A 27,732-nucleotide genomic window follows, 5' to 3' on the forward strand; every position below is an offset into this window, starting at 1 on the left:
ATTATAGCGGCTATAAACAGTCGTTCCCTCACAAACCTCTCGAAGTCAATTACAATAAATAAATAATTTTTAAAAAGTGTCACGTTGTGCTTACCCCAAAGTGTAATACTCTCTCGTGAAGGCTTTCCCATACTATTGCACAGTGCTGACACTGGAGGCCCAGCCACTATTCCCAAAATATAGTTTATCGCTTTAGAAATCTGTACTCACCTTACTTTGCACATATGTTTTGGTACAATAAGTGTGTATTAATTCCATGGCAAAAAATAAAGAAGCAAACTGAGGACAATCAGGATGTCTTGGAATGACTATATATCAACTTGGGGTGGGGTGGGGGGATTAATAAATTTATTTTGTATACGTTTGTTTATTTCCTATGGACGGGCCAGATGTGATCACTTTTCTCTTGTGCTTTCAGATGACTAGATTTAACGAGTAACTTAGTGAAATTATTTATGCATTTACTAATAAATGCAATTGTGCTTTTTTTTTTTTTTTTTTAAACAATACAGTAATATAAACGTGTTAAATTTTTTTGTGAAAATAGATGGGTAAAAAAAATAGGTAAAAATATGAAAGAAAGGAAATGACAACCGATTTGATATAAATCTTGCACAAACTTCTATTGCCATCTCATACAAAAAAAGCACAAAACAATATGACAAGCTTTTGACAAACTGTACACGTCGAAACGAAGTCGGCAGCCTCGGGACTCGGCTGCTCACTTCACAGAATTCTGTTCTCTTATTATTTTACATAAAATTAAACGACCGGATGCGGCGTATTTCAAAGTCCGTCCTTCCGTCCCGTATTTCAGTTGCTGGATTGGATGTGCGCACGTGGTGCATTTTTGAAGCTTTGACAACGGGGCTGGAAAGCTTCGAGAGAGTCCAGTCCACTGAACATCAACATGAACATGAGTGAGATCAGAACTGAGTGAGAAACAGACTCTGTAATAGTGCACTGTGGAGAATTTGGGGAAGGATCGTTCAAAAAACAAAGAAAAAAAAACAACAACAAAAAAAATCCCCGAAATGAAGTGAAAGGTGTGAGCTTGTCTCGTATCTGCGATGTACGCGTGTGTCCAAGTGTCAAATTCAGGTCTGCTTGAGCAATTATTGACTGAAGAATGCTCAGTCACAGCATACAGGCCTCGACCAGGCTCATGTTCCTCTGATCAGTACGGAGAGCGTGAGCCGCTACGACCTCGGGATAAACTGGAGAAAAATCGACGCGCAAATGGGCGTCGATGAGCCGGAGGAGATGATGGAGCAGATGTGCGGCTCTTTTGGTCCTTGTTTCTTATTATTTTTTGCCTCGATCCACAGTGTCCAACCCGCTGACTTAAGGGTGTAGCTCCCCCTACCGTCCCCGGCCTCCTCTCAGTCCGCGGCCACCGCGAACCCACCCTCCTCTACCGCCCCTGGATGGAGGAAGACCGTAACCGACGTCGTCACGTGGTGGAGGCCGACCTGATTGTAGAAAAGGAAAAAAAAAAAATTAAAGAAGAAAAAAAGTTCACGAGATTTCAGTTGCAACATTCAGCCTGTGTGCTTTCGGACTAAAATAAATCCAGAGTATTGAGGCCGAATGCGGCGTGGTAATTTTGCTTCAGTGTCAAATTCATGTCTGTTTTAACTGAGGCTATTGGCGTATTTTATTTATTTATTTATTTTTTAAATCGGTCCCCTTTAGATCACGGTCTCTGTGTAACCTCTGGTGTCTCACCTGCCCCTCGGTCATCGGGTCCGGCTCCGGGTGAGTCCATGTCTCCGGTGCCTGGGCCGTCGTGCCAGGGACGCTTGCGAGGTGGAAGTGAGGCCATGTCCATGCCCTGTAGAGAAGAAGAGCGCTCCCTACTGACCGCAGATGGGCTGTCGTGCATGCTGTGTTCACCTCTCTGGCCGTCCCGATAGCCTTCGTGACCTGCACACACACACACCGAGCACAGTGTCACCATTATACGCTTCCTTTCTACAGTGTGGGAAATACAATTCAACTTCATGTTCAGCTTCACATTATCTTCACACTATCTGCCTACACAATGTCCCTCCCACCCCAAAACTTTTTTTTTTTTTTTTTTTTTTTTTTTACAGTGGTTCTACCTGAGTCTCGCCCTCCCTCCCAACCCTCTTGGTTTCTTCCTCCTTCGTAGTGAGCCGCAAACTCATCAGGAGTTGGCAGAAGCCCCTTTCTTCCTACACCACCTATGAGATACGACATGTTCAAACTCATGGACGGATTCTCAGTGCGTGTGTGTGGCTGAAAGCATGACGTGATTTTTGAGCCGAACCTCCACGTGGTGGTCCGACACGCGGCCTCCCTCTCCCTCCGTTCCCCCAGCCCTGGCCCATCTCGTCCTGAGAATCGAAGCTCTCGTCCGCTCCGTACTCGTCCTGGTATCCTCCTCGGCCTCCGTGCCCGCCTCTCCTGAAACTAAAACAAATAAAATTCCAGAGTCCGTCACAGCACGCTTTTCTGCCCATACGGCATTCGATTATGATTCTGAAGGAACAGCACGCCCAGGCAGTTTTGTGTACGAGTGCATTTCTAATCTGTAATGACGTCGTATTGTACTTACGAATCGTCGGAATGTGGCGGTCGCCTCGGCCTCTGCTCGTACGCGTCCCCTGCGTCCTCGTACCCATCGTCAAACCTGTAGGGACACGCTACAGTATTAACATACCTCGATATACACCTTTTAATATAACTCGATGAATTATGGATCGCCAATCCCGAATAGGAATGACGAGTGTTTTAATTTGTACGTTCGTAAAATTATTTTCTCTTCGCCAAAAATCAGAACAGCTGTTCATCGGACAACCTCCAAGTTCACAAACATTTAGCTGTAACTATAAGCGCAGTCCGGAAACACCCCGAAATAGCTTTATTGACCTTTCATAGTCATCGTCGTGAGAGGGGAACCTCTCCTGGTTTTCCCATTGCCCTCCAGAACCTCCTCGGTGGCCCCTGGGATCTCCATGGAAGTCCTGCCCCGGTCTCCTCCAGCCCTCTTGGTACCCCCCGTCCTCCCCCCAGTACTGAGAACCTCCGTCCGAGCCCTGGTGCTCAGGTGGAAGCCCCATGTGATGGTTCGGAGGCCCTCGAGGTCCATCTACATACAGCGACACAAACACAGGGATGAGACAAATAGAATACATAAAGAAACTATGAAGAAATTCAAGTGGTTTCTCGAGCCTACCTTTGGCACCAGGACCATGCATCATTGACTGCGGGCCAGAATTCTGTCCCTAGAAAGTAGATACAGATTAAAACTGGGACTAAAATCAAAACAAAACGTAATTCAAGTAAAGGTCCGCTTTTTACCTGGTTGAACTGTCCTCTGTTTCCCTCGCCGATGTGTGGCGGCTTGCCCTGCTGCATATACGGAGGAGGTCCTTGCATGTTACCTGGTGGCCCTTGCATATTGTTCGGAGGCCCGTGTATCCCTCCAGGAGGCCCCATTCCGTGCATGTTCCCCATGCCGTGATTTCTGGGTGGAGGCCCCATCATTCCTCCTTGTGGAGGCCCCTGTGTACCGATCATGTTCCCATGAGGTGCTGGTCCACGCATGTCCTGATGCAACATTCCTCCCTGGGGTGGACCTTGACCCCGAGGTAGAGGTCCCATCATGCCTCCTGTAGGCGGTCCTGAAGCCATCGAGCCTGGCAGAGGACCCTGCATGCCCCTGGGCCCTGGTGGCATGCCGTGAGGCCCCATATTCCTGTGAGGTCCAGGGTGTCGGGGAGGTCCGTGGAGGTCCGGAGGTCCCATCATGCCCTGCGGAGGAAGAGGACCCTGGTGAGGCAGAGGCCCCGGAGGTCCCATCTGACCGGGTGGGATATAGGGGCCGGGCATGCCACCTTGACCCATCGGAGGCCCCATATTGGGAGGCAACTGCTGGGGTGGCATTGACTGAGGGAAGCCCTGTGGAGGCGGAGCCATGGGACCTCCTTGCCCAGGGAAGGATGACATGGAGCCTGGTTGGCCTCCAGAAGGTGGCATGGTCTGATCCTGGAGTTGAGCCATTCGCTCAATCTTGAGTTGCTGCAGATGAAAATGCACATCATTTCATTCAATTAAATTTGTCACAGAGCAGCTTTGCAGAAATTCAGATGGCGATTTAGATCTTTAGGGGTGAAGAAAAATTCCCTTGCGACAACATAAGGAAGACTAACAGTACTGTGTGTGTTGAAAGGATGTTCAGTATGAGCAGGTCGTGACAAAAGTCCCGCGCCTTTTACGATTACATAAGCAGATCTTAAGTATCAGTGACAGGTTCTGCTCTGAAAAAGGGTGGAGATGGATGTAAACTCTTTTGGGAAGTGCAAATCTTTAGGATGTCCATGTGGGACAATCCAAGAGCGGACTAAGACGAACCTGACACTCGGGCAGAGAACAACAACATGGAGAAACGTGTATTTTAGCTCACCTCTAACAGCATGGGGTTTGTGTACTGCAGCGCAGCCATCTCCTGCTCAATCTCAGCCTGAGTCTTCTTCTTGCCATCCACCTTCTCATCCTTCCTCTCCTTGGGTGGCTCTCCTGGAACCATAGTTGGCACCTTGTTCTCTGCCCAGGCCTAAACAAGGAAAGAGTAGTGATTAGATACCGTAGAATATGGTGTAAACATTTAACAGGGTTCATACGAAATTCTTTAAAACTTTTAACCACCCTCCATTCTTATCGCAGAAGATTCACTGCAGATTTCTCCATTTAAAATAAATAAACACACAAATAACTCTAATGCATTTTTATTTCGCTGACTTCGGACTTACTTGCTGGAACTGAGCGGGAATCGGTTTTGCGTAGGGAACCTTCTTCGTCGGAGGTTTCTTCAGGTCCTTATGCATCACCTCATCCATTCCCCAGTCCAGCCCTGGGATGCTCATCTCAGCTTCCGGTACTGTCTCTTTATCTGATGATTAATATCAGCAATGCGTTAATACGGGTTTTATTTCGGAGTCAAACGGCACTAAATGCAGGACTTCCAGGAGAAAGGATCTCAAAAAAAAACAAAAAAAAACCCTTATTTGACAATTTTCTGATTAGCTATACTCAATATTCTTCATCACAGTATCCATTACCCGTTACTTTAAATTATAGGTCCAGGGTACCATTTACAGCAGGATATTAAATTCGTTCTGTGTGTGTGTGTGTGTGTGTGTGTGTGTGTGTGTGTGTAGTTTCCTCACTGGTCTGTTCTTGCTCCATGGCTGCTTTCAGCTGCTCCGGGATCCCCATCCCAGGAATGGTGGCCAGATTGTTGGGCTCCATGTCATCTAGGAGTCAGAACATGACACTCAGAAAACCAAGAGAGACATGCATTGGTTTACTATCCTACAGTTTAGGGGATGCGGGACTAGTTAAAGAAAAAAAACAAATAAATAAATTCTGGAACTGAGAGCGCACAGCATGGAAGCTCATGTCCATCACCAGAGCTCTGTTTATTGCGCAACAGTCCATGCACGTACAGTTACTACACGTGATCCACAATCGCTCACCGTACTCCACGCCGTCCTCTGACATTCCTGGTAGGAGATTCAGGTTGTAGCGGTCACGCATCTTGTCTCCCGGTCGATTTCGTGTCCAGAATTTGCTGAAAGGTGATGAAATACATTTGGCGAATATTTAAAATGGATTTTTTTTGCCACACCTCGGCCCTGATACGCAGATGAAGTCCATTATCCTTTTACCACAGGTGTTCGTTTAGATACGAGGGCGTTCTTTAATACGAGTCACACCTCTGAATAATTACCCCTCATTATAAACCAGCTATGGGTGTTATTTACAGTCGGTTATTTTGGTTTATCCTGATGCTGCACCTGTTCATTGTTCTGCGTTATCAGCATGTTTACACTACATATACATACAAACTATAGTTTAAAATACATACCTGGTGTGGTCATTAGACCCCGAGCACAAAATGTGGCCAAGCGGATGCCAAGCTAAGCTCCAGATCATACCCTCATGGGCCATCTCCATACCGCCGACCTCCTTCTCCACCCTGTTGACGAGACGTTTTAAAGATCACTGGTGTTCAGAGCGCACGTCAGGTTCTGGCAGAATCGTGTGTAATTAATTACTGTGTGTAACGAAATGTGTGTGTAAGCAAACAGCTCATACCCTGCATTCCAGAAGAGCAGAGATCCGTCGGAGCCTCCGCTCGCAAAAAGACCCTCGTGGATTGGGTGCCAGGCGACAGCTACGACCAAACACCACGAACAGCGTCAGTGAACACACAAACACGACACGACACGACTCAGCGCACATACGCCTAAACCCAGCGTTTCTCGGTTTCTACCTGTGGCTTCCTTTTTGTGTCCCCGGAACACCTGCAGCTCTTCTTTCAGGTTGCGAATGTCGAACAGTTTGCATAAATGGTCACGCGATGCCGTCAGGAGCCAGTTTCCGTTCAGGTTCCACTTCACTTCCATCACCGTGTTTTTATGGGCATGTCTGAGACACAAGATCATCAAATCAGGTTTTTACTGCAGAATCAGAACATCAGATGTTTGCCTTCTAATTAGTAGGCCAAATACTAAAGCACCACTCCCCCCATCCATCTGTTCTAAGGAGAACTTTTTTTTTTTTTTTTTTTTAAATCTATGAAACGTCCAGGAATCTATTATAAAAATAATAATAATAATAATAATAATAATTGAAAAAAAAACAAGTGAAAATGCCTGACTCAAAAAAGTGGCAATGAAGGGTATAGGCACTAGAGAATATGGCATAAAATATTACAAAACATAGTAAGATGCTATTTTGTTACATTATGAGATCATACTGTCTGGGCGTGGCCTAATATTCTAAATAGTGTGCTTGATTAACAATCCACTATACAAGACTCAAGGTACATTCACACACACACAGGGATTTTCTCGCTGCGAGTCACCAGTCGCTGTATTATGAAGTCACCAGTCGGCGTTCCTTCTACTGGTTGCCATAGAAACATTTATCATCGTGTGGCGCAACGAACGTTCCACTTTTGACGATGACCCAGATTTTTGCCGCTAAAACGAAACAGCCGGCGGACTCGCACGCTGCACGGCGGATCACGTGCGCTTTACCGTCTTCTCCCATCGGTAGACGCTCTACCGAGTCGCTCCAAATGCGCATAAAGTGAAACTTGTCAACTTTTTCGTGTTGCTGGACACGCCCACGTCTAGTCTGTCTCTCGAGTCGCCATCTCTCATCGAGAAAACGAATGGCCTCCGGGCGCTTTGTCGCTTCGAGTCGCTGCGCGTGTGAACGTACCTTCAGGATCGCTCTCACTCAGGCAGAACTAAACACAAAGACGTACGCTGGACTGAACCGACGCGTCGATTTAACCAAATATACAGTAGGCCATATTTACTAGGTTAGCCTTCACTTGCTAGTCTACTCGGACTCGCGCACAGTTCCGATAAAAAAGTTATGCTAGTAACTCATAATTCCTAAAGGGATTTACCATCTAATCACTTCTATAAATCTGTGCCACTTCTCCGAGTCAACACGAAAACACAACGAATCTGCACCCAGTCCCGCCATTCAATTAACCCGCAGCGTTACAGAGTCGAACAGGTTTCAGATCCGGCGTTCTGCAACAGATTTATGTTTCTGGCTAAAATGGCTCCTGATAATAAACTCACAATGTTGCCAGGCTCTGGCCAGTTTTCGGATCCCAGAACTTGATAGGCTGCTGGCTGTCTTTGCTGCCCGAGACCACCAGGCCTTTGGTGGGATGCCAGTCGACGCATTTGACGTCCGCTCCGTGACCTGGAAAGCGACAAATACGAACGAGTTAAACACACGAATAACCCTCCATCAAACAACACATCCTACATCCGTCTTCACGGTATCGATTCTACGGTGTAGTGCTTTAACAGAAGTGGCTGGTTAGGTGTGTGTGCGTATGTGTGTGAGTGTGACTGATAGAGAATGTAGATAATCAGCAAAAACTAAATGTTATGGGCTACAATGACTAATCGAAGACCATTAAAATGAGCCTTGAGATCTGAGTGACACCAAAACCAAGTATAAGCTGTGAATAAAAAATTAATCACACACTTATCTTCTGATCTATTAAGGCTGCACCCGTCCTCAAAACTCTTACTGAAAAATAATGTACCTTGCTGTTGCTTTAGCCATTATTGTATAATTATTATATATATATATAGCAATGTCAAATATGCTCATGAGTAGAAATGGCACCAACTCAAAAAGGATGAATACAATCCGACTCTGTACAAAATCTAGCTTTAAATATTATAAATTTCTTCTAGTGCATAATAATACCCATTAAAGCTGCGGTTATGTAAGTCATGAGTATGTACGCATGGATGTATATAAGTGAAATGCTTCAATGAAAATAATTTTCAGTATTGATATCAGGAAACAAAGCGCATATATCGTACCGTCTCTAATCACAAGTGTTGCGCAATACTGACTGTTTCCAGCTTGGGTGTGATATTTCACGTAGATTGTGCCTTCCAGTGTGCCAGCAGGCTCCAGAAATATTTCACTAGGGGAGGGGAAGCCCTCAAGCCAAATAAACGAAACCATAAAATTACAAAAGCGGCCGAGAGTCGTCAATTAAAACTTGATCTGAAATCAACCCGCTTTCCTGAAGGGCCAGATTTTTAGTATTAGCGAGAGTTTGGGACTATTAGCTAAAGGAATCAAGCATTAGAAAACCAGTAACCTTATCGTATATTGATAAACAAACTCAGTCCTGTTATTTAAACCCTTAAAGGGAACTTGTTCCATGAAACAGGTGATAAAAACAAACATATACATACATACACATATATATATACACATACATACATACACACACACACACACACATATATATATATATATTAAGAAATTAGGTAACAACAACTTTAAACCAAAATAATTCCACGGAATACTGTATACAAATAGAATTCTGCAGACCAATAGACTTTTGTGGAATCGTGTAGACCGATAGAGGTCTGGAATTCTCTAAACCTATAGGATTTTGCCGGATTGTGTAGACTAATAGCATTCTATAGACCAGCAGAAGTCTGTGAAATTCTGTGAACCGATAGAATTCTGTGGAATTCTCTAAAATCAATATCATTTTGCCAAATTGTGTAGACCAATAGAATTCCTTGATTTGAGTTCTTAAAAAAGCAATACAAATTTGAAAACCAATGCATTTAGTGAACCAACTGAAATCTAAAACATTTCTTTTAATGTCTCTTTAATATTTAAACTTATTTGTTTAAAAGTTTGTAATTACTGTGTAGTAATATCTGTAAAGCTGACTGAGAAGGACCGTATGTGTGTGTGTGTGTGTGTGGGGTGGGGGGATGATGTGCTAGTAACGATGTGAACCAAAATGGCCTGCTTGTTCATGACGGACATCAGTTAAATGTTAAGACATGAAAACACCAGCTGAGGGAATATCTTACAAAAGAACAGTGTTTATCCGTCTAATGCAGTTCCAGAGAATCTACACCAAGCTGTTCGGGCATGGGTGTTTAAGATCAAGTTCAGTACAGGAGCCACGTTAGTTAGTAAGTGTATTAGAAGAGAGCAGCTGGTGCGCCAAGCGTACTAACAGACATAAAATGAGCGATGATGGATTATTCTAGATTCAATTTAGACCGAATATGATGTTGTAATGCAATTACAAGCTAGCAAAACATTGTAAATCAGTGACTAAAGGCCAGAGAAGAAAGATTATACATGACGTGATGTGATATGATATTCCAGTGAATTGCAGTTTGGCTATCAAAATAAACAAGATCAGTTTTATATATCATTTTGAACTATATTTCGGTTTCTGTGTGGTCTATCTATCAGTATCGGCTGTATTGCTTACATGACAATGTCGCAAATAATAATAATAATAATAATAAGATCATCAAGCGGCATCCAAAATGACCTCTGTGTGTTAAAAATGACGTGTACTAATTTTTTTTATGTCCCTTAAACAGATTTAGAGAACAATAGTGGACAATACTTAGCAAAAAAAAAGCTCTGATTTTATTTCACTCGGTAATAGATCATTTTAAACATGCGATACATAATATCTTAAGATCTGTAAGCACACTAACATTCCATCAAATCCCCAGCAATGACAGCTTTATTTATTTCATTACTAAATGTGAACAGCACCGGTGTCAGACTGCAGACGCTACTGAAACATAGGAATATTAAAATTATAATTAAATAAATAAATTTATATATACATACATACTAACATTGCTATTTTAAGTCAAATATGCAGAAGCATTTTCAATGAGATTGAGGTCTTTAATTTGATCAATTCCTTCCATGACAGAAAAACACAATTTTATTGGATTAACTGAATAAACAGAACCCACAGGTTTATTACTGTTACTTACTGCTTTAAAAGATTTCGCACCCAAACCTTCATATTTTTACTCTATTTCAGTTCCATAGACACCTGAACGTACCACATGCCAATCGTAACTTCTACAAAACACTGCCATAACCCACAGGCCCACTGTTGTTGTTGTTGTTGACTACAAAATAAGACTAAGAAAAAATAAGAAAAAAATCAGCTTCAGGGGACTGCATTTATTATTATTATTATTATTATTATTATTATTTTTACAGCATCTTAAAGTTTAAGGAAAGTGTAAGAAATCTAGAGAACAGAACTGTGACTCTGACTCAGTAATGTGTTTCTGAATGGAAGTTACATGAGAACAAGTTGTTATGAAGAAGACTATAGATTATCTTTAGAAATATTACAATAATAATAATAATAATAAGAAGCAGCAGCTGGGCAGCTGCTATGACGTGTAGGTAGGGGTGGATCTGCGGGACACGGTGCATGACGTATTCAAAATTTTCCCCATGAGGTCCACTTCAGCTTTTTTGAGGTCAAGTCATCCTGTTTAGTTTTTACTGGCTATTATTAACTGACGAATAAAATAAAACCACATGAAAATTGACCGTTAATATTATTTCTAAAGACTTGGCGCTTGGCTGTAGGCCTAGTTAATCTTTATGAACCAAATTTTCATTCCCGTCACATTACTAGTGTGAAGGTAATCGGGTGTTCCAGTGTCTATTAATATCGCGGAGTTCGAAACCCCCATGCAAATGTCAATCTGCGTTTATTATTATTATTATGAAACAAGTATAACTTGATGCCAGTGGCATCACCAGGGATGTCCAAGTCCAGTCCTTCCTGTTACTATTTGTATGCTTCAAATACCCTTAAAATATACTTCAAACAGGAAGGACGCTACTGAAGAAAGACTATTCCGGACATGTGACCTTGACCCTGTTTGAATCGATCCCAAAATTGAATCAGTTCATCTGCTGTGATAATTCCATACAAATCCTACAAACCTTCAACTTGAGAGATCACGCTAAAAACACCGAGCAGATGTACGGTTGTTTGCGAAAACGAAAAATCAGCCGACGCAAAATCAGTACAGAAGGGAATGTCTGATAGCCTTTTAAAAACAGGGTGTCCCAAAATGCCTTCAAAACTTTTTCATACTTACTCTCTCTCTCTCTCTCTATATATATATATATCAATTATTTTTTTTATTTTTTTTTAAAGGTAGCCTTTAAGAATGCCTTCGACAAAAGAAGAATTGAAATCATTCTCGTGGCTGGATCGGGAAGCTGTGGCCAGGTTGCGATGGATTTTAACAAGGAAAATGGCAAGCACATTGCAAGCACACACACACCCCCCCCCCCCCCCACACACACACACGCACACGAGACTCTGTTGGTAAACATAACAAATTCAGAAAGACTTGAAGTGTTGCGGACCAACCGTGACGTGGACGTCCACCAACTACCAGTAATGAAGGCACAACCCACGTGGCGTGGCAAATATAGTCCCTTATGTACGGACTTCTGGGAGACCCTGCATTTATTTTTGGTATTTTCCCTCTCCCTCCCTGCATTTCCTTCCTACAAGGCAATAATCTACTCTGTAAAATAAATCAAAAATGATTTTAGTCATTCATGAAAATGATGGAATAAAATAAATAAATTATATACATAGCACCGTTTTAATCATATTTATTTGCCGTCTGATTATATGACGTGGTGGCTTTCCACAAACGTCTACAGCTGCGAGAACATCTCGTGCACGTTCCGCAACCTTAAATAGAACTATAAATGGATAATAATAATAATAATAATAATAATAATAATGTTGTTGGTTTTAAACAAAGAAGAAAACTTGTTAAGAAGAGGAAGAAAACGCATCCAGGCATGCTGTTATTGGAAAACAATCACACCACCCTCCCTGCTGCTGACCGTTTTCCTCTAACAGCATCCTCCCAAGAGTTCCATTTATTAATATGACCGGATTATCGATGGCTAACTGGTAATGAACATTTTATCAAAAAAATACCGACGTCAGGGTCACGCCATTTTTAAAATCAAAAGAGGAACGAGTCGGCTTTTTGTGTTATCTCACAGAGGACAAGGAAAATTTCATTATAAATACATTTTTGTTTTTATTTGAAAGGAAAGCATAAAAGATGTAGAAATAGAACACTTTATTGTATACATCTCCCTTCCTCTCCACTCTTCCTGCCCAGTTCTCACTCAAGTTCTTTTCTGTCTGTAGTTTATTCCCCCCACTGAATGTTTAATGCATAATATTTTAAATATTATATACATGTATTTTATTATTTGTCTTTGATCATTTCTCAGACATATTTTTAGGGCTTATTTTTGTCTTATAAATGTACGAAAAAGAGAGAAGGATATTTACAGCGGGGGAAATGAGTACTGGACGCGTCAACGTTTTTAAACAGTAAATATATTTCCAATGAGATTATTCGCATGAAATTTTCACCAGACTTCAGTAATGACTCGAGAAATCTGTATATATAAAGAATTCACAACATTAAAGTCCATAGATGAAGTTGTGTGTAATAAAGCGGAATGATACGGGGGAAAAAAGTATTGAACACGCTAGGTGAATTTATTTAATACTTAGTGGAGAAGTCTTTGTAATGACGCTTCACGACACTTCCCGTATGAAGAAATTAATGGGCTGCGTTCTTAAAAACGTACTGTCTTTAAATCTTGTTCAGTTGGATTCGAGTCAGGTGATCGACTGGACCGTTCTAACACCTTGATTTTTTTCCTCTGACACCAATTGAGTTTCCCCTTTGCCGTATGTTTGGATTGTCGTCCTGCTGGAAGCTCCACCCACGTCTCATCTTCATCATCCTGGTGGATGGCAGCAGATTCTTCTCAAGAATCTCCCGGTAAAAGGTTCCTTCAATTATATGAAGTCTGCCAGTACTATGTGATGAAAAACAGCCCCACACCATGATGCTTCACCTCCACACTTCACTGTTGGTGTAGTGTTTTTAGGGTGATGTGCAGTGCCATTTCTTCTCCAAACACGGTGTGTAGTATGACAGCCGAAAAGTTCAGTTTTGCTCTCGTCTGACCGGACTACACTCTCCCAGTATTTCATAGACTTGTCCAGATGAGTCGTAGCAAACTTTAAGCGAGCTTCGACATGCCTTTTCTTTAGTAATGCAGTCTGTGGGGTGAGCGTGAGCAGTGGAGAGCATCGCCTATCGTTTTCTCTGTGACGATGGCACCTGCTGCCTCCAAGTGTTTCTGGAGCGCTTTCCGAGTGGTCCTTGGCTCTTGGGCTACTCTTCTGACTATTCTTCTGACTCCCTGGTCAGAAATCTTGCAAGGAGCTTCGTGTGTGGCCGGTTGATGACGGAGTGATGTCGCTTCCACCTGCGGATAATGTCCCCAGTGATGTCTACTGGAAGATTCAGAAGTTCTGAAATACGTCTCGATCCGATTCCATTAATATGTTTCACAACAATAAGGTTGAGAAGGTCTTGGGAGAGCTCTTAGCTTTTACCCGTCATGAGATGTTTCTTGTGTGACACCTTGGTAACAAAAAGCCTTTTATAGACCATCAGTTTACTAACCCTGCTGATATGCATTTCCACAGATAGGGGGTGTAATTACTTACAGATTTCAGCAGGTTCCTTGCCTTACCTTGCCTTGGAGAACTGCTTTTTCTTAGCGTGTTCAACACTTTTTTCCCGTGTCCTTCCACTTTATTACACACAACTTTAAGGACTTTAATGTTGTGAATTCTTTATATTTCCGGATTTCTTGAGTCAATACTGAAGTCTGGTGAAAATTTCATGTGAATAACTTCATTGGAAATATATTTACTGAAACAAAAGTTGATGCGTCCAGTACTTATTTTCCCCCACAGTAGATATTTAAATAATAATAATAATAATAATAATAATAATAACAAAAAGCAGGTACTGGTAAACCTAAAACATTTCCCCCACACACCCGAGACACAATGACGTCGGAGGGGGACCTATGCAGGAAGGTCACTGATTTCACCTACAATACTGTGGAGTGAAAAAATCTTTAGCACATTGACAGAAGGATCATTTTATGAAACGGAGAGGTAATGAGGTGCAGAAACGTGTGAACGGAGTGCACATTCGATTTTGTAAACACAGAAGACATATACAGTCCCCATTTGAGTGTGTTGCCCGTTTCCCTTTTTTTTTCTTTTTTTCTTTTCTTAAATTCCCCTGACAAAGTGTGTCTTCAGGTCGGTCATTAACGTACCTCTTAGAATTCTTTCCTCGTGGCAGCGCAGAAAGTCCCAGATGCGCACGGTTCCGTCATCAGAGCAAGTGGCAAATTTATTATCCGTGGGAGAGAAACTGAAGACATAGCAGGAAAAGAAATCAATAATGAAGGATAACAAAGCAGCTCTTTGTGGGACTGAGACACCCCCAGCTTTCTGGGAGAGAGGTTTCTGTAGTAAGTGTGTCCCAATTAAACCGTCTGTGAATTAAAGACTTTAGATCTGATTCTCGTTCAAGCAGCATACTGGAACAGCAAGATGCTAACAACACTACGACTTCACCAAAAACTTCCAGCTACAAACGGAAACCCTGTTCCAAATCCACAACAACTACAAGCATTAAAGAAGCAGTGGAACCAAGTGTTTGTTTAATAATAATAATAATAATAATAATAATAATAATAATAATAATAATAACCTCCCACATCCATCCATAGTCATACACAGGGAAAGGGATGCTATTGCTTGGTTGTGTTCACATGATCAGATTTGAGTTACGATGCTAAAACATCACCCATGGGACCAAGGGCAAATTTCCAAAAGAGAACAAAACCATGCAGTGGATAATACAGAGATTGCCAAAGTGCAAACATTGCTAACAGGCAGGCGGGAAGAAAACAACGTCAGTGGATGGGCCGGATATCCCCACCCCCGAGATGTGCGCCAGGCAACGGTAATACAACAAAACAGCGAGGAAACTGTTTGGTGTGATTACTACTTAATAATATCGAGCAAAGAGACCATAACCCCACCTACTTGCTTTCTGTTGGCTCGCTATACCGAGGCTGACGGATTCACGTGTCAAACCTAACCCCGATCAAACGTGGATATTTCAATGCAACCTTCAGTGAATCGGTTTCTACACTCAAGTGAGTTTTAATTGCTTGTTTAATTGTGGTCTGAATTTTATCATTAAAAAAAAAAAAATAAAAAAAAAAAAGGGAGTGCGGTTTTCATGTCCTCAACGTAGCAAGGGGACCAAAATCGTAAGACATCGAAAGTTTTGGGATTGTTATAAATAGCAATAAAAATGTACACTGCTCAGCCATAACATTAAAACCACCTGCCTAATATTGTGTAGGTCCCACTCGAGCCACCAAAACAGCACGGACCCGTCAAAACACGGACTCCGCAAGGTTTCCTGTGGCATCTGGTGGCGTACCCTTTAAGTCCTGCGAGCTGCGAGGTGGGGCCTCCGTGGATCGGACTGGTTTGTCCAGCACACACCACACACGCTCGATCGGATTGAGATCTGGGGGATTCAGAGGCCGAGTAAACGCCTTGAACTCTTTCATGTTCCTCAAGCAGTTCATGAACAATGTTTGCGGTATGTCAGGGAGCATTATCCTGCTGAAAGAGGTCACTGCTATTAGGGAATACCGTTGCCTTGAAGGGGTGTACTCGGTCTGGAACAACGTTTAGGTAGGTGGTAGGTGTCAAAGGAACATCCACATGACTGCCAGCAGAAGGTTTCTCAGCAGAACATTGCCCAGAGCATCGCACTTCCTCCACCGGCTCGCCTTCTTCCCCTACTGCATCCTGGTGCCAACTCTTCCCCAGGTAAGCGACGCACACACACACACACACACGCACCCTACCGCCTGCACGATGTAAAAGAAAACGTGATTCATCAGACCCGGCCACCTTCTTCCATTGCTCCATGGTCTGATGCTCACGTGCCCCTTGTAGGCGCTTTCGGCGGTGGACAGGTGTCAGCACGGGAACTCTGACCGGTCTGCAGCTACGTAGCTCCATACACAGCAAGCTGTGATGCACCTTTCTATCAGAACCAGTATTGACTTTCAGCAATTTGTGCTACAGCGGCTCTTCTGTCGGATCGGACTAGACGTGCTAACCTTCGCTCCCCACGCCCACCCATGAGCCTTGGGCGCCCACGACCCTGTCGCGGTCATTCCTTGGACCCCTTTTGGTAGGTACTAACTACTGCGTAGGTAGGTTTTGCCACAAAACCTGTCGTTTTGGAAGTGCTCTGAACCAGTCATCCAGCCATCACAATCTCTCCCTCGTAAACATCGCTCGCCTCCTGACGCCTTCCCATTTTCCTGCTTCCAACACATCAAACTTTGAGAAGTGACTCTTCACTCGATACCTAATATATATCCCACCCCTTGACCGGTTCCATTATAACAAGATAATCAATCAACGTTATTCACAAGGTTTTAACGTTATGGCTGATCGTTGCATGCAGGAAACACTACATCAACGTAACTGCCAAAAGAGAACAGATCAGATGACGGTACTCCATAACAGTGAGAGGATTTCCTATTTGAGTATGGTTCGAGTATACATCATGATGTGTGGTTGCTCTGTATCCTTTTGCTTTACACTCAGCCCACTGCGGTTTAGATATTAAAAATAAATCCGTAATCGTGATTCTATTCTATAACCACACTCCAGACAAATGCTAGTCCCTGGGCAAGAGTTAACATTAGTTCCTCCCAAAAACTAAACAAAAAAAACAAAACAAAACAAAAAAAACAACTAGCTGTTGTGGTTCACTATGATGTTCAAACTTAACCTAATTTTTAACGTTCCGTTTGACTCGGACAGGAACTCCTGTGCACCAGATAAACAAAATTCTACCTCTGAAAGCAAGCGAAGATTTCCCACTGTTTATCCGTTAAAGGCTGAAAATATACAAAGCAAAAAACAAAAACAACAAAAAAAAAACAACAAAAAAAAAAAAGACACAATGGCCTTTTACGTTCCTGTCCCTATTTAACCTCGTGTGTGTGTGTGTGTGTGTGTGTGTGTGTGGGTGGAATGACACCAAAATGTGGCTTTTTACTCTTGAAACCCAAGAGTGAGAACGTAAAGGGGGTGGGGGTGGGGTAATTGGGGACCCATAACGACCAACTTTATTTGATCTCTCTCTTTGGATGTGACCCGGGAGTGAAAGAGAGTAGGAGTAGCAGTGAGAGGTCACGCTGTGCTGCAGGCTTTACAAATGATAATAGTTCCCAGATGAGAAGTGGGGATCATCTGCATGGAAATCTGTCATCTTTATTCTATTAATCTTTATTCGTTTTTTTAATCTTTATTTAAAAAAAACTTCAGGATTAAATCTTTATTTCAAAACTAAATAAAGGTCATGACCGTTCTCGGGTAATGTAGCGGTGTGAAATGGACCGTGTGCTGTGAGTGCACGTCAGTACCGTAAAGACTCTGTGCCCCTGTGTGTCTCACCGTGTCTAGTCTGTGGTTGTAATAACCTTAGCATATAGATAAATGTGAATTCTTTATTTAAAATGTGGAAAAAAGGAGGTAAAACCTTTTTCTGTACATTATGTAGAGAAAAATCCAGGATACATAACTTATGAGCCACAGGTGACAAATCAATGCAGTGTTGCAACAGCACACACATACACGTGTCAATAATCAAGGACAACATCATCGAGCAGCACAGGGAGAAGTATATAAGGACGGAGGACCCCGAGGGACACCTCCTACACACGCTTCTTGGGTTAACTACAGAAAAGGGTAGATTGGGTATAGACCTGGCCTCTCTAATCGCCTCCTTGTGCGCCTGGAACATCTTGACGTTGTTCATGTTGGACTGCCAGTACTTCACGTAGCCGCCGTGGTCGGCGGTCAGCATCCACATGTCGTTGTGAGACCACGTCATTGCTCGCACCGGGCTGTCGTGAGCCTGTGAGAAGGTAACGCCAGAGTCAGTAGCCGCTACGCGTTTCTGAGTCTTGGGTCGTTTGCGCTACGTATAGGTCGACTTACCTGTAAAATAGTCTCAAAGTTAAAGGTAAGGCCGTTCCACAGCGTGAATTCGCCACTCGAGGCACCGGTTACGAGTCGCCTGCCTTCAGGCGTCCACTGTGTGTTCAAACAGGACAAGGAGGAAAGAAAGAACAGAGATGAGAACAGCAACTTCAGAGCTTAAATAAATAAATAAATTACGAGAAAACAACCGAGACGTCATGTCCTACATATACTCTACGGAGAATTGGGACTGCAGCGACGTGACGTTTCACTTCGTTCTCGAATTCGACACGAAAACATGTTACTAAGATTCCGCTCGTACTACGTAAAGCATAATTCGCATTTAAACCTAATTGAGCGCGCACACTCGGTCCACTGAAAATCGGATCGGGCGGTAGAGCGGGTTCTCCGCTAATCGTAGGGTTGGCGGTTCAATTCCCGGCCCACGTGACTCCACATGCCGGAGTGTCTTTGGGCAAGACACTGAACCCCAAGTTGCTCCTGATGGCAAGTTAGCGCCTTAGCTCTGTTACCATTGGTGTGTGTGTGTGTGTGTGTGTGTGTGTGTGTGTGAATGAGACACAGTGTAAAGCGCTTTGGATAAAAGCGCTATATAAGTGCAGACCATTTACCATCTCAAATAAGACGCTACAGGAGTTTAAAATAAACGCACGAGTGAACGCTTAGCCATGTTTCATTTTCAAGTCACCTTAAATGTCAGGACGAATCCCGTAACCTCATTCCGTAGACAAAATGGCCGCTACGTTTGGTGTCGCCTCTTTCGCAAAACATCACGACGCAGGCACGGAAAGAAACTTACCCTTACTACAAACACCGGGCATTTCACTTTATTCGTGGATGTCCGGACGAACTTCGTGGTGACGGCGTTCATGGGGTTATTAAGCATACCGACAGGAGGGACAAGCTGTAGAGACACACACACACACACACGGTAAGAAAAACAGCCTGATGGTCCAAAAGGCTGAAAATAAGCCACGTCAAACCACTCACGTCGTTAAAGCAACCTGCATCCGGTTGGATAGCGCGCAAATCTCGGTGATCCCGCTGCCACAGACGATTCTGTCCGGGAAAACGTAAACATCAGGTAAAGCTTATCAACTTTTTTAAATCAAGATCGCATCGTGATTATGTAGGTGGGTTTGAATGGCTCACACACACACACGCGACTGATGGGAGTTTTTAAAGTTACCTCGAGGTATCTGATGACGGACGGGTTGTAATCGATGGTCTTGCGGTTCACCGCTTTCCTCATACGCTTGCCGTCGAAGGTGAGCTGCTGCATGGCCTGCTGCTGCGCGAAGTCCGGCCTCTTGTAGAAGAGCTGCCGAGGCGCCTGGTGCTGGAACCGCGGCATGTGGAAAAACCGCGGCGGGGAGCCGATGTCCGTCGCCATGATGGTGCGCCTTCAGCTACGCCTGTGGACAAGCGAGAACGATCAACTGCTGGCCGCGACTAACGTTCCGTCCTCACATAAACAAGTCGATACATTCCGACCCGTACGGTTTCTGCGCTTAGAAACGAGAGTCGTGTCTTTTGGATCAGATCAATTTAACTTCAATTAATTAAGAGCTGAAGAAAAATTACCCCCCCCTCATTTTGAAGACAACGTACACGGTAGGTCTCGGAGCTCGAACGCGGCGTTCGACTAAATCTCAGAATCGCCGACATAAGAAATAATAATAATAATAAAAAACAAACAAAAATGACCCCTCAGTTTGGAATGTCCACCGGAGACGGAAAAAGACCTGGGTTACGCCGAACGCGACGCGAGTACCGAACAGTCACATCCTCACAGTAAATCGATCCTCTCTTTACAAATGACAGTCGTACGAGACCAGCGTCAGACCTCAACGTCGTACGCGATCATAAAGAATTCATCAGGACACAAAATGTCTTTTTAGGCTGATAAAGCAGGACATCAACACAGAACCCTACAGAAAAGTCATCCACACTTCTTTAAAAAAAAACAAAAAAAAAAACAAAAAACACATCAATGTGAATTTCTGCTTTTCTTTCTGTACAATAAAACGACCGACACACAACCCCTCACACGGCTGCGTGCAGAGTGCTTTAAAATACACGAGGGACGGAAACGGCACGTAGAAATATATTAGGAAAAAACGATGATGGGAACTTCTCACCCTTTCTGTATCGCACGTTTAAGCTAGGACGCGTTCAATTAAGGAGAAAAGGGAACACACTCTGCGTCCGACGTCCCAGTCATTATCACACAAGCGCAAAACGCGCGCTCCCTCCCTCTCGTCTGCGGCGTTCGACATTCATAAATTATTCTAACGCGGACCACCGGCAACACCAATAACACAACAGAGACCCTTACTGTCATCCATAACACCGCTGCATTTATGTATACTGTATTATATAAAAACGCACGATATATAAATAAAACGTACAACTGAACGTTGCTCTTAAACATACTAGATCTGAAATCCGGTAGAACGAGTGAACGGAGAAAGGCTTTTTATATTACATTTTTTACGATTCTATTCTGTATAATGCCAGCACGGCGATTTACGTGTAACGTTCAGGGACTTCTCTTGTCTTTTGCTATCCAGTTCACTTCAGGGATAAACTTTTACAGCATTTTATAACATTTTAAGCGGATGATAATTTCCGGTGAAAGTGAACATGACCTTCGTCATTTCATATTTAACCTAAACTTCACTTTGACTGGAGTCTGAGCGTCGCTACACGTCTCCTTTTTCGTTCACACACGTGAACACCGGGTACCGGTGACGAGCGGAACGACGTACGAAACTAACAAGGGCACAATTCGTATAAATTAGCATATTAGATAGGAAAGAATTTGTGTTAGGTGGAACTCGCAGGATAAGAATAGCGTGTCTCTGGGCTCTTGGTTTCTTAAACGAGGCGCTCCGTTTAAGGCAGTTTACTCTAGTCCTGTCATGACGGACGTTATCGACTCATCCCACGATGCGCGGACGTGACCTGGATCATTTTCGCTGATCTCGAGATCGCCCCTTGTTTTCACCCGCGTGTTTTTTTTTTTAAACACAAGAATGAATGTCGAACATTTTAGCCATAAAACCGCACGTTCGAATGCAAACACCGGAATTTAAGATGTATAGCAAACGCTAGCACTGATTTTAATTATAACATACCGCATACGTAACATGCGTAACCGTATATGATCTACAATAAAGTCGGGGATCGAGCCGTTTAAACTGCGCGAGCTGAAGAACAGTGAGACGACGGCGGTAAACTGAAGCGCTTTACTAGTGGGTTAATTACTTAACTCGCCCAAACGCGTCCTGTACGCGAGATTAATCGGACATTTCCGCACAACGTGAAAACGACGTTACGACTCGCTTCTGCACAAAACGACGCGGACGCACGAGCGAACCTGAGGCGCTGGAACACGTACAATGAAGAATTAAAGCATAAAGAACTCCCGATATCGTATTCCGGTCCATTTATTATTGTGTCGGTCGTGAGGTTTTAGATGATTTTTGCTTCATTTATTTAGGATATTTCATTATTTTGCGCATTCCAGTTCCAAAGTCTGAATCCGCTTAAGACTTAGAAGTTCGTCACGCTTTGAAAGCGTGTACTTGTGTCATCATGCTGTTATATTATCAGTACATCAGTGGCATAAAATGGTCTTAAAATGACTATCATCGTTTATCGCGATTATTTCTGCGTCCAACGAACGTAGTTATCGTGAAAAGGTCTAATTACCAACCTAACAAGAAAAAGAAAAAAAATAAATCCTTACTCTCTATTGGATGAACGGGTTTTTCCATCCGGTAAGCTTTTCTGGACACGAGTGTGCCTTGTTACTCGTTCCCAAACCCCTTAAACGTCAACCGATGACTCATTACAGCCACGAGTACCGACTACATTTAATATTTTTGATCGATTTTATTTATCAGTCTACACTAACAGAGCTAGTAAACCAACATGTACACATTCTGGTCAGTCGACGCTGTTAGCTCACGTCAAACATTAACGCGTTTTTCCTAGAAACCCTGGATACCTCAGGATAAAATTCCGTTTCGTTAGTACAGGAAGATTAAATACAGAGTCGTATTTCCTAAATTCGAATACATTCCTGAGCAAGGAATGTAAGCAAATTCGAATACACCCCCCCCTCCGGAGCGTTCACACAGACAGGTGAGCGAGTGAATTCATGCTTTTCACCCCGCTACGATAACGCACAGATTACTGCAACCATGGCCAAAGGATTCAATTATTCGGTTAAAGAACCCGGTAAAAGTTTTCCGAAGGAAAAATAAACTCGCTCGGGTTTAAAAATCCTGCAGCGTTATTTAACCGAGATCGTTATTCGACTCTTCCGACAGCAGTGCAGGTGCGAATCGGGTTTACGTTAGCGCGCTCGTTCTGATACGCCACCGTTTCTATAGTGACGGATCGTTCGCGGAGACTTGTACGCGGGACGCTTCGTATAAACAGACAGAAAACAGTTTGTAGCTGCTATAACGTAAGTGATAACAGGAACAAACATTACACGTAACTAGAACGTTAAACGTTTTTTCGTTTTTGACATGCTGCTGTGGTAAAAGAGGAATAAAACCCTTCAGGATACACTGTTAGTAGAAAATAATCTTCAGGGGGTGGGGGGCAAAAATAAGTCGGCACGTTCTGAAGGGTCTCATGCCTTAAACAGCGCACGTTACACGCTCTCTAAAAACGTTTCCCTTTGGAAAATGATTACACATACCGACTATTTCGGTGCGTACCGTTGAAACTTGAATTCGTATGAAACGTCCACGTATCCTTTTGACGGTTTTTTTTCCATTCCGGGTTAATCTTATTCTGTGGTAAACGAGTCCCCAAACTAGGGTTTGCTTGACTCACAAATCAGGGACGAGAAACTAATTCGCAAAAGCTCCTTTTGTTCCATTGATTGGTTTTACAACTTGATCAGAAATACTGGATTTTGTGCTCTCCGGTCACTCTGCACTAGCAAAGATCAGTGATAAAAACAGACGCATTCCCCCATCCTTCTACGTAGCCTAAACAAATTAGCGCCGTCTTTTAAAGTGAGTACTTTTGTACTATTCTAGACTGTTATTGGGCCCTAACACAAACCAGTTTTCTACAGGCAGTGTAATTTTTATTTATTTTTTAAACTACTGGAGTTCTTCTGGATTTGCTAGATTAGTAAACACTTTGGAATGCGAGGTCGAGGGTTTTCGATTTGAGACGCGGATCACGACGACAATCAAAACGACGGCAGACGAGGTCGTCGGTGCATAGAATCTCTGAACGTCTTACAGTTTGGGCCGCATCACCACCCTGGCGTGGATTATTTTCCGCGACATATACAACACTTCCTACTAGACTGATGAACCAGTGCGAGGAACATCCCTTTGGGGTTTTTTTTTTTTTTTTTACTCACTTATGCTTCGCATATGTATGTTACAGTAGGACTATATTATAAATCTGAAATTTGGAGAGGAAAAAAAAACAAAGACGTTTGGAGTCACAGAAAGTTCATTCGGCCAAAAACTTCATGAACCCGATAGTAGCGTAAATGTAAATATAAAAATCATCCACAGAACAGGAAATAATCCAGCCAAGTGAACATTTCTCAACGTCAACAGTTTTTGCAAACCATGGGTATAATTTTATATACATTTATTTTAACTAATTTGGGGGTGGGGGGGGGTGGGGGTGGGGGTGTACTTTATTCAATATGAGCAAAATTGAATTAGCAAATCAGCCTTTCTAATGAACATTTCATATAAACCTGATTGACGTATCTGTTCCCACAAGCCATAAAACCTTCAGGGAAAGAAAACCATCATCATCATCATCATCATCATGTGAATATATACAGCACATCATGACAGAAACAGATTAAGTTCACCCCACACTGTAGTAAAAAAAAACAACAACAACAAAAAAAAACAAACATCTCAACTCATTTCTTTGAGCATGCAAGCGGTGAACACTTGAACACACTGGAAAGAGAAATATAAAAACACTGACTCTAGTTTGAGGTCCAGGAGCGTTCATTAGAAACTGTAAAACGGTACATTCAGACTTCTTTGGTGTATTGAATAAAAACCTAAGCCTATCTTGGATACATATTGTTGATGAATTAAACCAACTATACATTTACACGTACAAAAACTCCTAACAGCAAGTCCAGGTCTTCATGACTCTTTATAAACCAGGACATGCATGTAGTGCTAATAAACTCATCTCTGAGGAATATTTTTTGAAAGAATTTTCTCTTTCAAGTTTAAAAACACAGTCCCGGTCTACACCGGCGTTTTCCGGAAGCTGCTCGTCCGCACCGAAGCGTCTGAAAGCGCCTACGTCCTTATATTGCTACGGGTAACCCAAGACTATAAAGTTGAGTTGAACCCCCCCCTCCGAAACGTCACTTACGAACACAGCAGCGTGTTCGTAAGCGTGAGACGTACGGACGAGAAAGACAAGGTACGACCAGCGCAATCTAGGGTGATTTAAGTGGCCTTTTGAGTTTCGGTTTATATACGAAACGGATAAATACTGGGTGATAATTAATCCTGAAACGTTCACTCACATCCTGCTACATTTATTTCGCTCAAACTCCTCTTTCGTGTTGTTTTCCTCACATCCACTTTAAAAATAAACTACACACGAACCAAACACCACTTGAATTCCAGTTTTCGCAGAGAGCTCGTTGCGAGTATTCGTATTATTTCAGACTTTAAACACCCGAGTTCAAGCCAACGCCCTAACGTGAGAAATCCAGGGGGCTGGATTGGAAAAAACGTCCAAGTTCCCAATTATCACGAAGGCAGCATTATTCCTCACTTCCCGCCGACCTAAAGACAGCGATGCAGCGGCGCTTTAGTTTTCAGGTCCTTCAGTCTGTCCAGCTCCGTCACCCCATCATTTACACACAGATCAGCTTCTAAACCTTCAAACGATAGCCGCGTTGCATTCCGGGACTCGGCGTTCGCGTCAACGTCTCCGCCGGATTTCTCATTATTACGACGACGACGATAAAACCCGTGTCCGAGACATCTCGGCAAAACTTCTCCCCGCTGTTAATAAACACTCTTGTGACTGCACAAGGAATTACAAATGTTCGTTAACCTATCACGGGAATAACAAACTACAGCATCAACTCATCTCGTCGCAAATATTTCCGTATAATCACGTTTCATGCGTTTCAGAGTGGAGTTTTCCTTCAAACCTCTGGTCGTGTGCGCACAGAAAAACTTATCGTATTTAATTCTTTTTTTAAAAAAGGTATACATGTGCAAACGTATTATCGGTACAGTTTCAAGTGTGCATCATTTAAAAAAAAGAAAAAAGGTGAATCCTCTAAATTGTATCATCTGAATAATTGGGAGATTATTATTAGTGATAAGTCAGGTGTGTGCGTATGCTCCTGTAGATATTTATTTGCTGGTTAGGTTTGGCTAAACCATAAATGAGAACCTGTTAAACAAAAAAACAAACAAACAAAAAAAAAACAGTACACGAAGCAAACAAAGAAATACAATTCACACATTAATACACACGATATTCATATTTTTAAATAAATAAATAACTCTCTGACTAGCATCCCATTTACTTCAACTCTAAATTAGATAATTAGCAAGACAGCAAAGTAACCTGGTGACTTGAATACAATAACACAATGTTAATCTTTACTTAATTTGACCATGAAGTTAGACCTCTCTGAATGTACATTTCTATTAATTTAAAAACAAACAGATTGCTAGCTAAGCTGGACAGTTAGCATAACTTTAACGGCTGAGAGCTAGCAAAGAAAACTTCTAACACATACTGCTATCTATTTCATGTTAGAGAACTACGTAAAGGTTGCTGAAGTGTTTTGATTATAACTGGGGTTATAATGAAAGGTTATATCTATTAAATGGAATAACTTGCTAATAAGTGTGTATGCTAGCTAGCGTCACGAGCCAAAGTAAGGACGGTTTGACTGGGTTTTTCGACTGGATTTGGTCACTTTAGTCACAAATTTAGATCGTATTTTTTGTTGTACAGCAGTTTAACGCGACGTTATAAGGAGTTATGTATTCGAATATATTTAGAATAATCGAGTACGAGTTCTATGAACACGTCACTCGGCGGAATTTTTTAAATCCGCGGCGGATGTGAGAGATTAGCATGTAACATTGGAAATGTTTTAATTCACGGACGCTCAAAATGTAATAGTTTTTTTTTTGAGTGGGTGTTTGTGATAGACATTTAAGCTATAAAATGTCTAAAAAGAGGTTTTCGTGGAGGAAACTCTAGCAACACACACCACTAATACACACACAATGACTAATGGCGAGCTAATTCTCGCTAATTTACCTAGCTAAATGCGCCAACCCTTTACAAACCTTATTCCTACATTTCTACAAGGGAACTTAGCGTAAATATTGCTTTATTTGTTGGCAAATAAAATGCTTTTAAAAATAGAATTTTTATTCCTTTAAACATTGATCCTGCTTTCCTCACACGGCGTGTATAAATGTTTAAATGGCGCCCCGGTCACAGACATGCGTGTTTGTTTGCTTTTTCCCATCATATTCTTGAGAACTCACCGCAAAAATATCCAGTGCTGACTGAGTCTATAAAGCTATTTTTTTTATTCACGACTCTTCTGTATTCTCTTAACGAAAATACAATACCAAAAACGTCCCCAGCGTGCAATTAGATTGTCAACATGCACCGCAAATCACTCTCGGCCGCCATCTTGAAGCCTTTTTTTCCCTCTCTCTTCCCCCTCCCTCTGTCCTCGTCTTGTTGCTCGGGGTTTACGCGATGACGTCATTACGCAACCGGAGTGTCAGCAGCGTCAGAACGACTTGAGTTGACGTGATGACGCTATTACGCAGTCAAGTACGTACAGTACCCATCCATTCATTTATTTTACACTGCAAATCGAATAAATATAATAATAAAGTATAAATGTAAATATAAATAACAATTGATTACAACATATATATATCACATATGATTTAATAGTTTATTTTAATAAATATCAAAAATCTAAAAGATTGCGTTATAGCTGTACGTCATTCCCTTCAAATGCTATTGAAGTTAGAAACATGTATACCAATGACGAAACTTTAGAGACGGTCCCTTAATTTCCACATATCTGCGAATATCGAACGTCCAACATCAAGCCAACTTTATGCCAGTGTGAAAATTTACATTTGATAGGGGTTCCACAATCGGCCGTGGCAAAATGGCTTGTTAGCGCCACCTACCAAATTTCACCGATGGGCGCCTCGCGCTACGTTTCACCTACATTAACGAAATTCGGTAAACTTGTGTAAGATGCCAATACGTACAAAAACGTCTCTTGAACCCATGCCCTACACTCAACAGGAAGGCAG

At 42.5% G+C, this 27,732-nt stretch overlaps 1 protein-coding gene across 2 annotated transcripts; it reads right to left on the reverse strand.

Moving 5' to 3' along the window:
* Positions 1-597: 597 nt before the first annotated feature.
* On the reverse strand, positions 598-27,138 carry wdr33 (WD repeat domain 33). 2 transcript variants are annotated; one of them, XM_017495546.3, is made up of 23 exons: positions 26,935-27,138; positions 19,563-19,788; positions 19,364-19,432; positions 19,173-19,277; positions 18,371-18,466; positions 18,136-18,287; positions 14,596-14,693; positions 7,635-7,761; positions 6,305-6,459; positions 6,127-6,205; positions 5,897-6,007; positions 5,505-5,599; positions 5,196-5,282; positions 4,779-4,918; positions 4,433-4,582; positions 3,328-4,047; positions 3,203-3,251; positions 2,896-3,115; positions 2,582-2,656; positions 2,294-2,436; positions 2,106-2,207; positions 1,729-1,926; positions 598-1,472 (listed from the first exon to the last, which is right to left on the reverse strand). In XM_017495546.3, exons 2-23 carry the CDS (start codon positions 19,764-19,766, stop codon positions 1,363-1,365), a joined length of 3,285 nt encoding a protein of 1,094 aa, XP_017351035.1. In that variant the 5' UTR covers positions 19,767-19,788; positions 26,935-27,138; the 3' UTR covers positions 598-1,362. The 2 variants fall into 2 exon arrangements, with proteins under 2 accessions (XP_017351035.1, XP_017351036.1); XM_017495547.2 differs by lacking the exon at positions 2,106-2,207 and having other exon boundaries at positions 26,935-27,137.
* Positions 27,139-27,732: the final 594 nt, after the last annotated feature.

This window comes from Ictalurus punctatus, chromosome 20 (genome assembly GCF_001660625.3).
Source record: "Ictalurus punctatus breed USDA103 chromosome 20, Coco_2.0, whole genome shotgun sequence".
Taxonomy (NCBI): domain Eukaryota; kingdom Metazoa; phylum Chordata; class Actinopteri; order Siluriformes; family Ictaluridae; genus Ictalurus; species Ictalurus punctatus.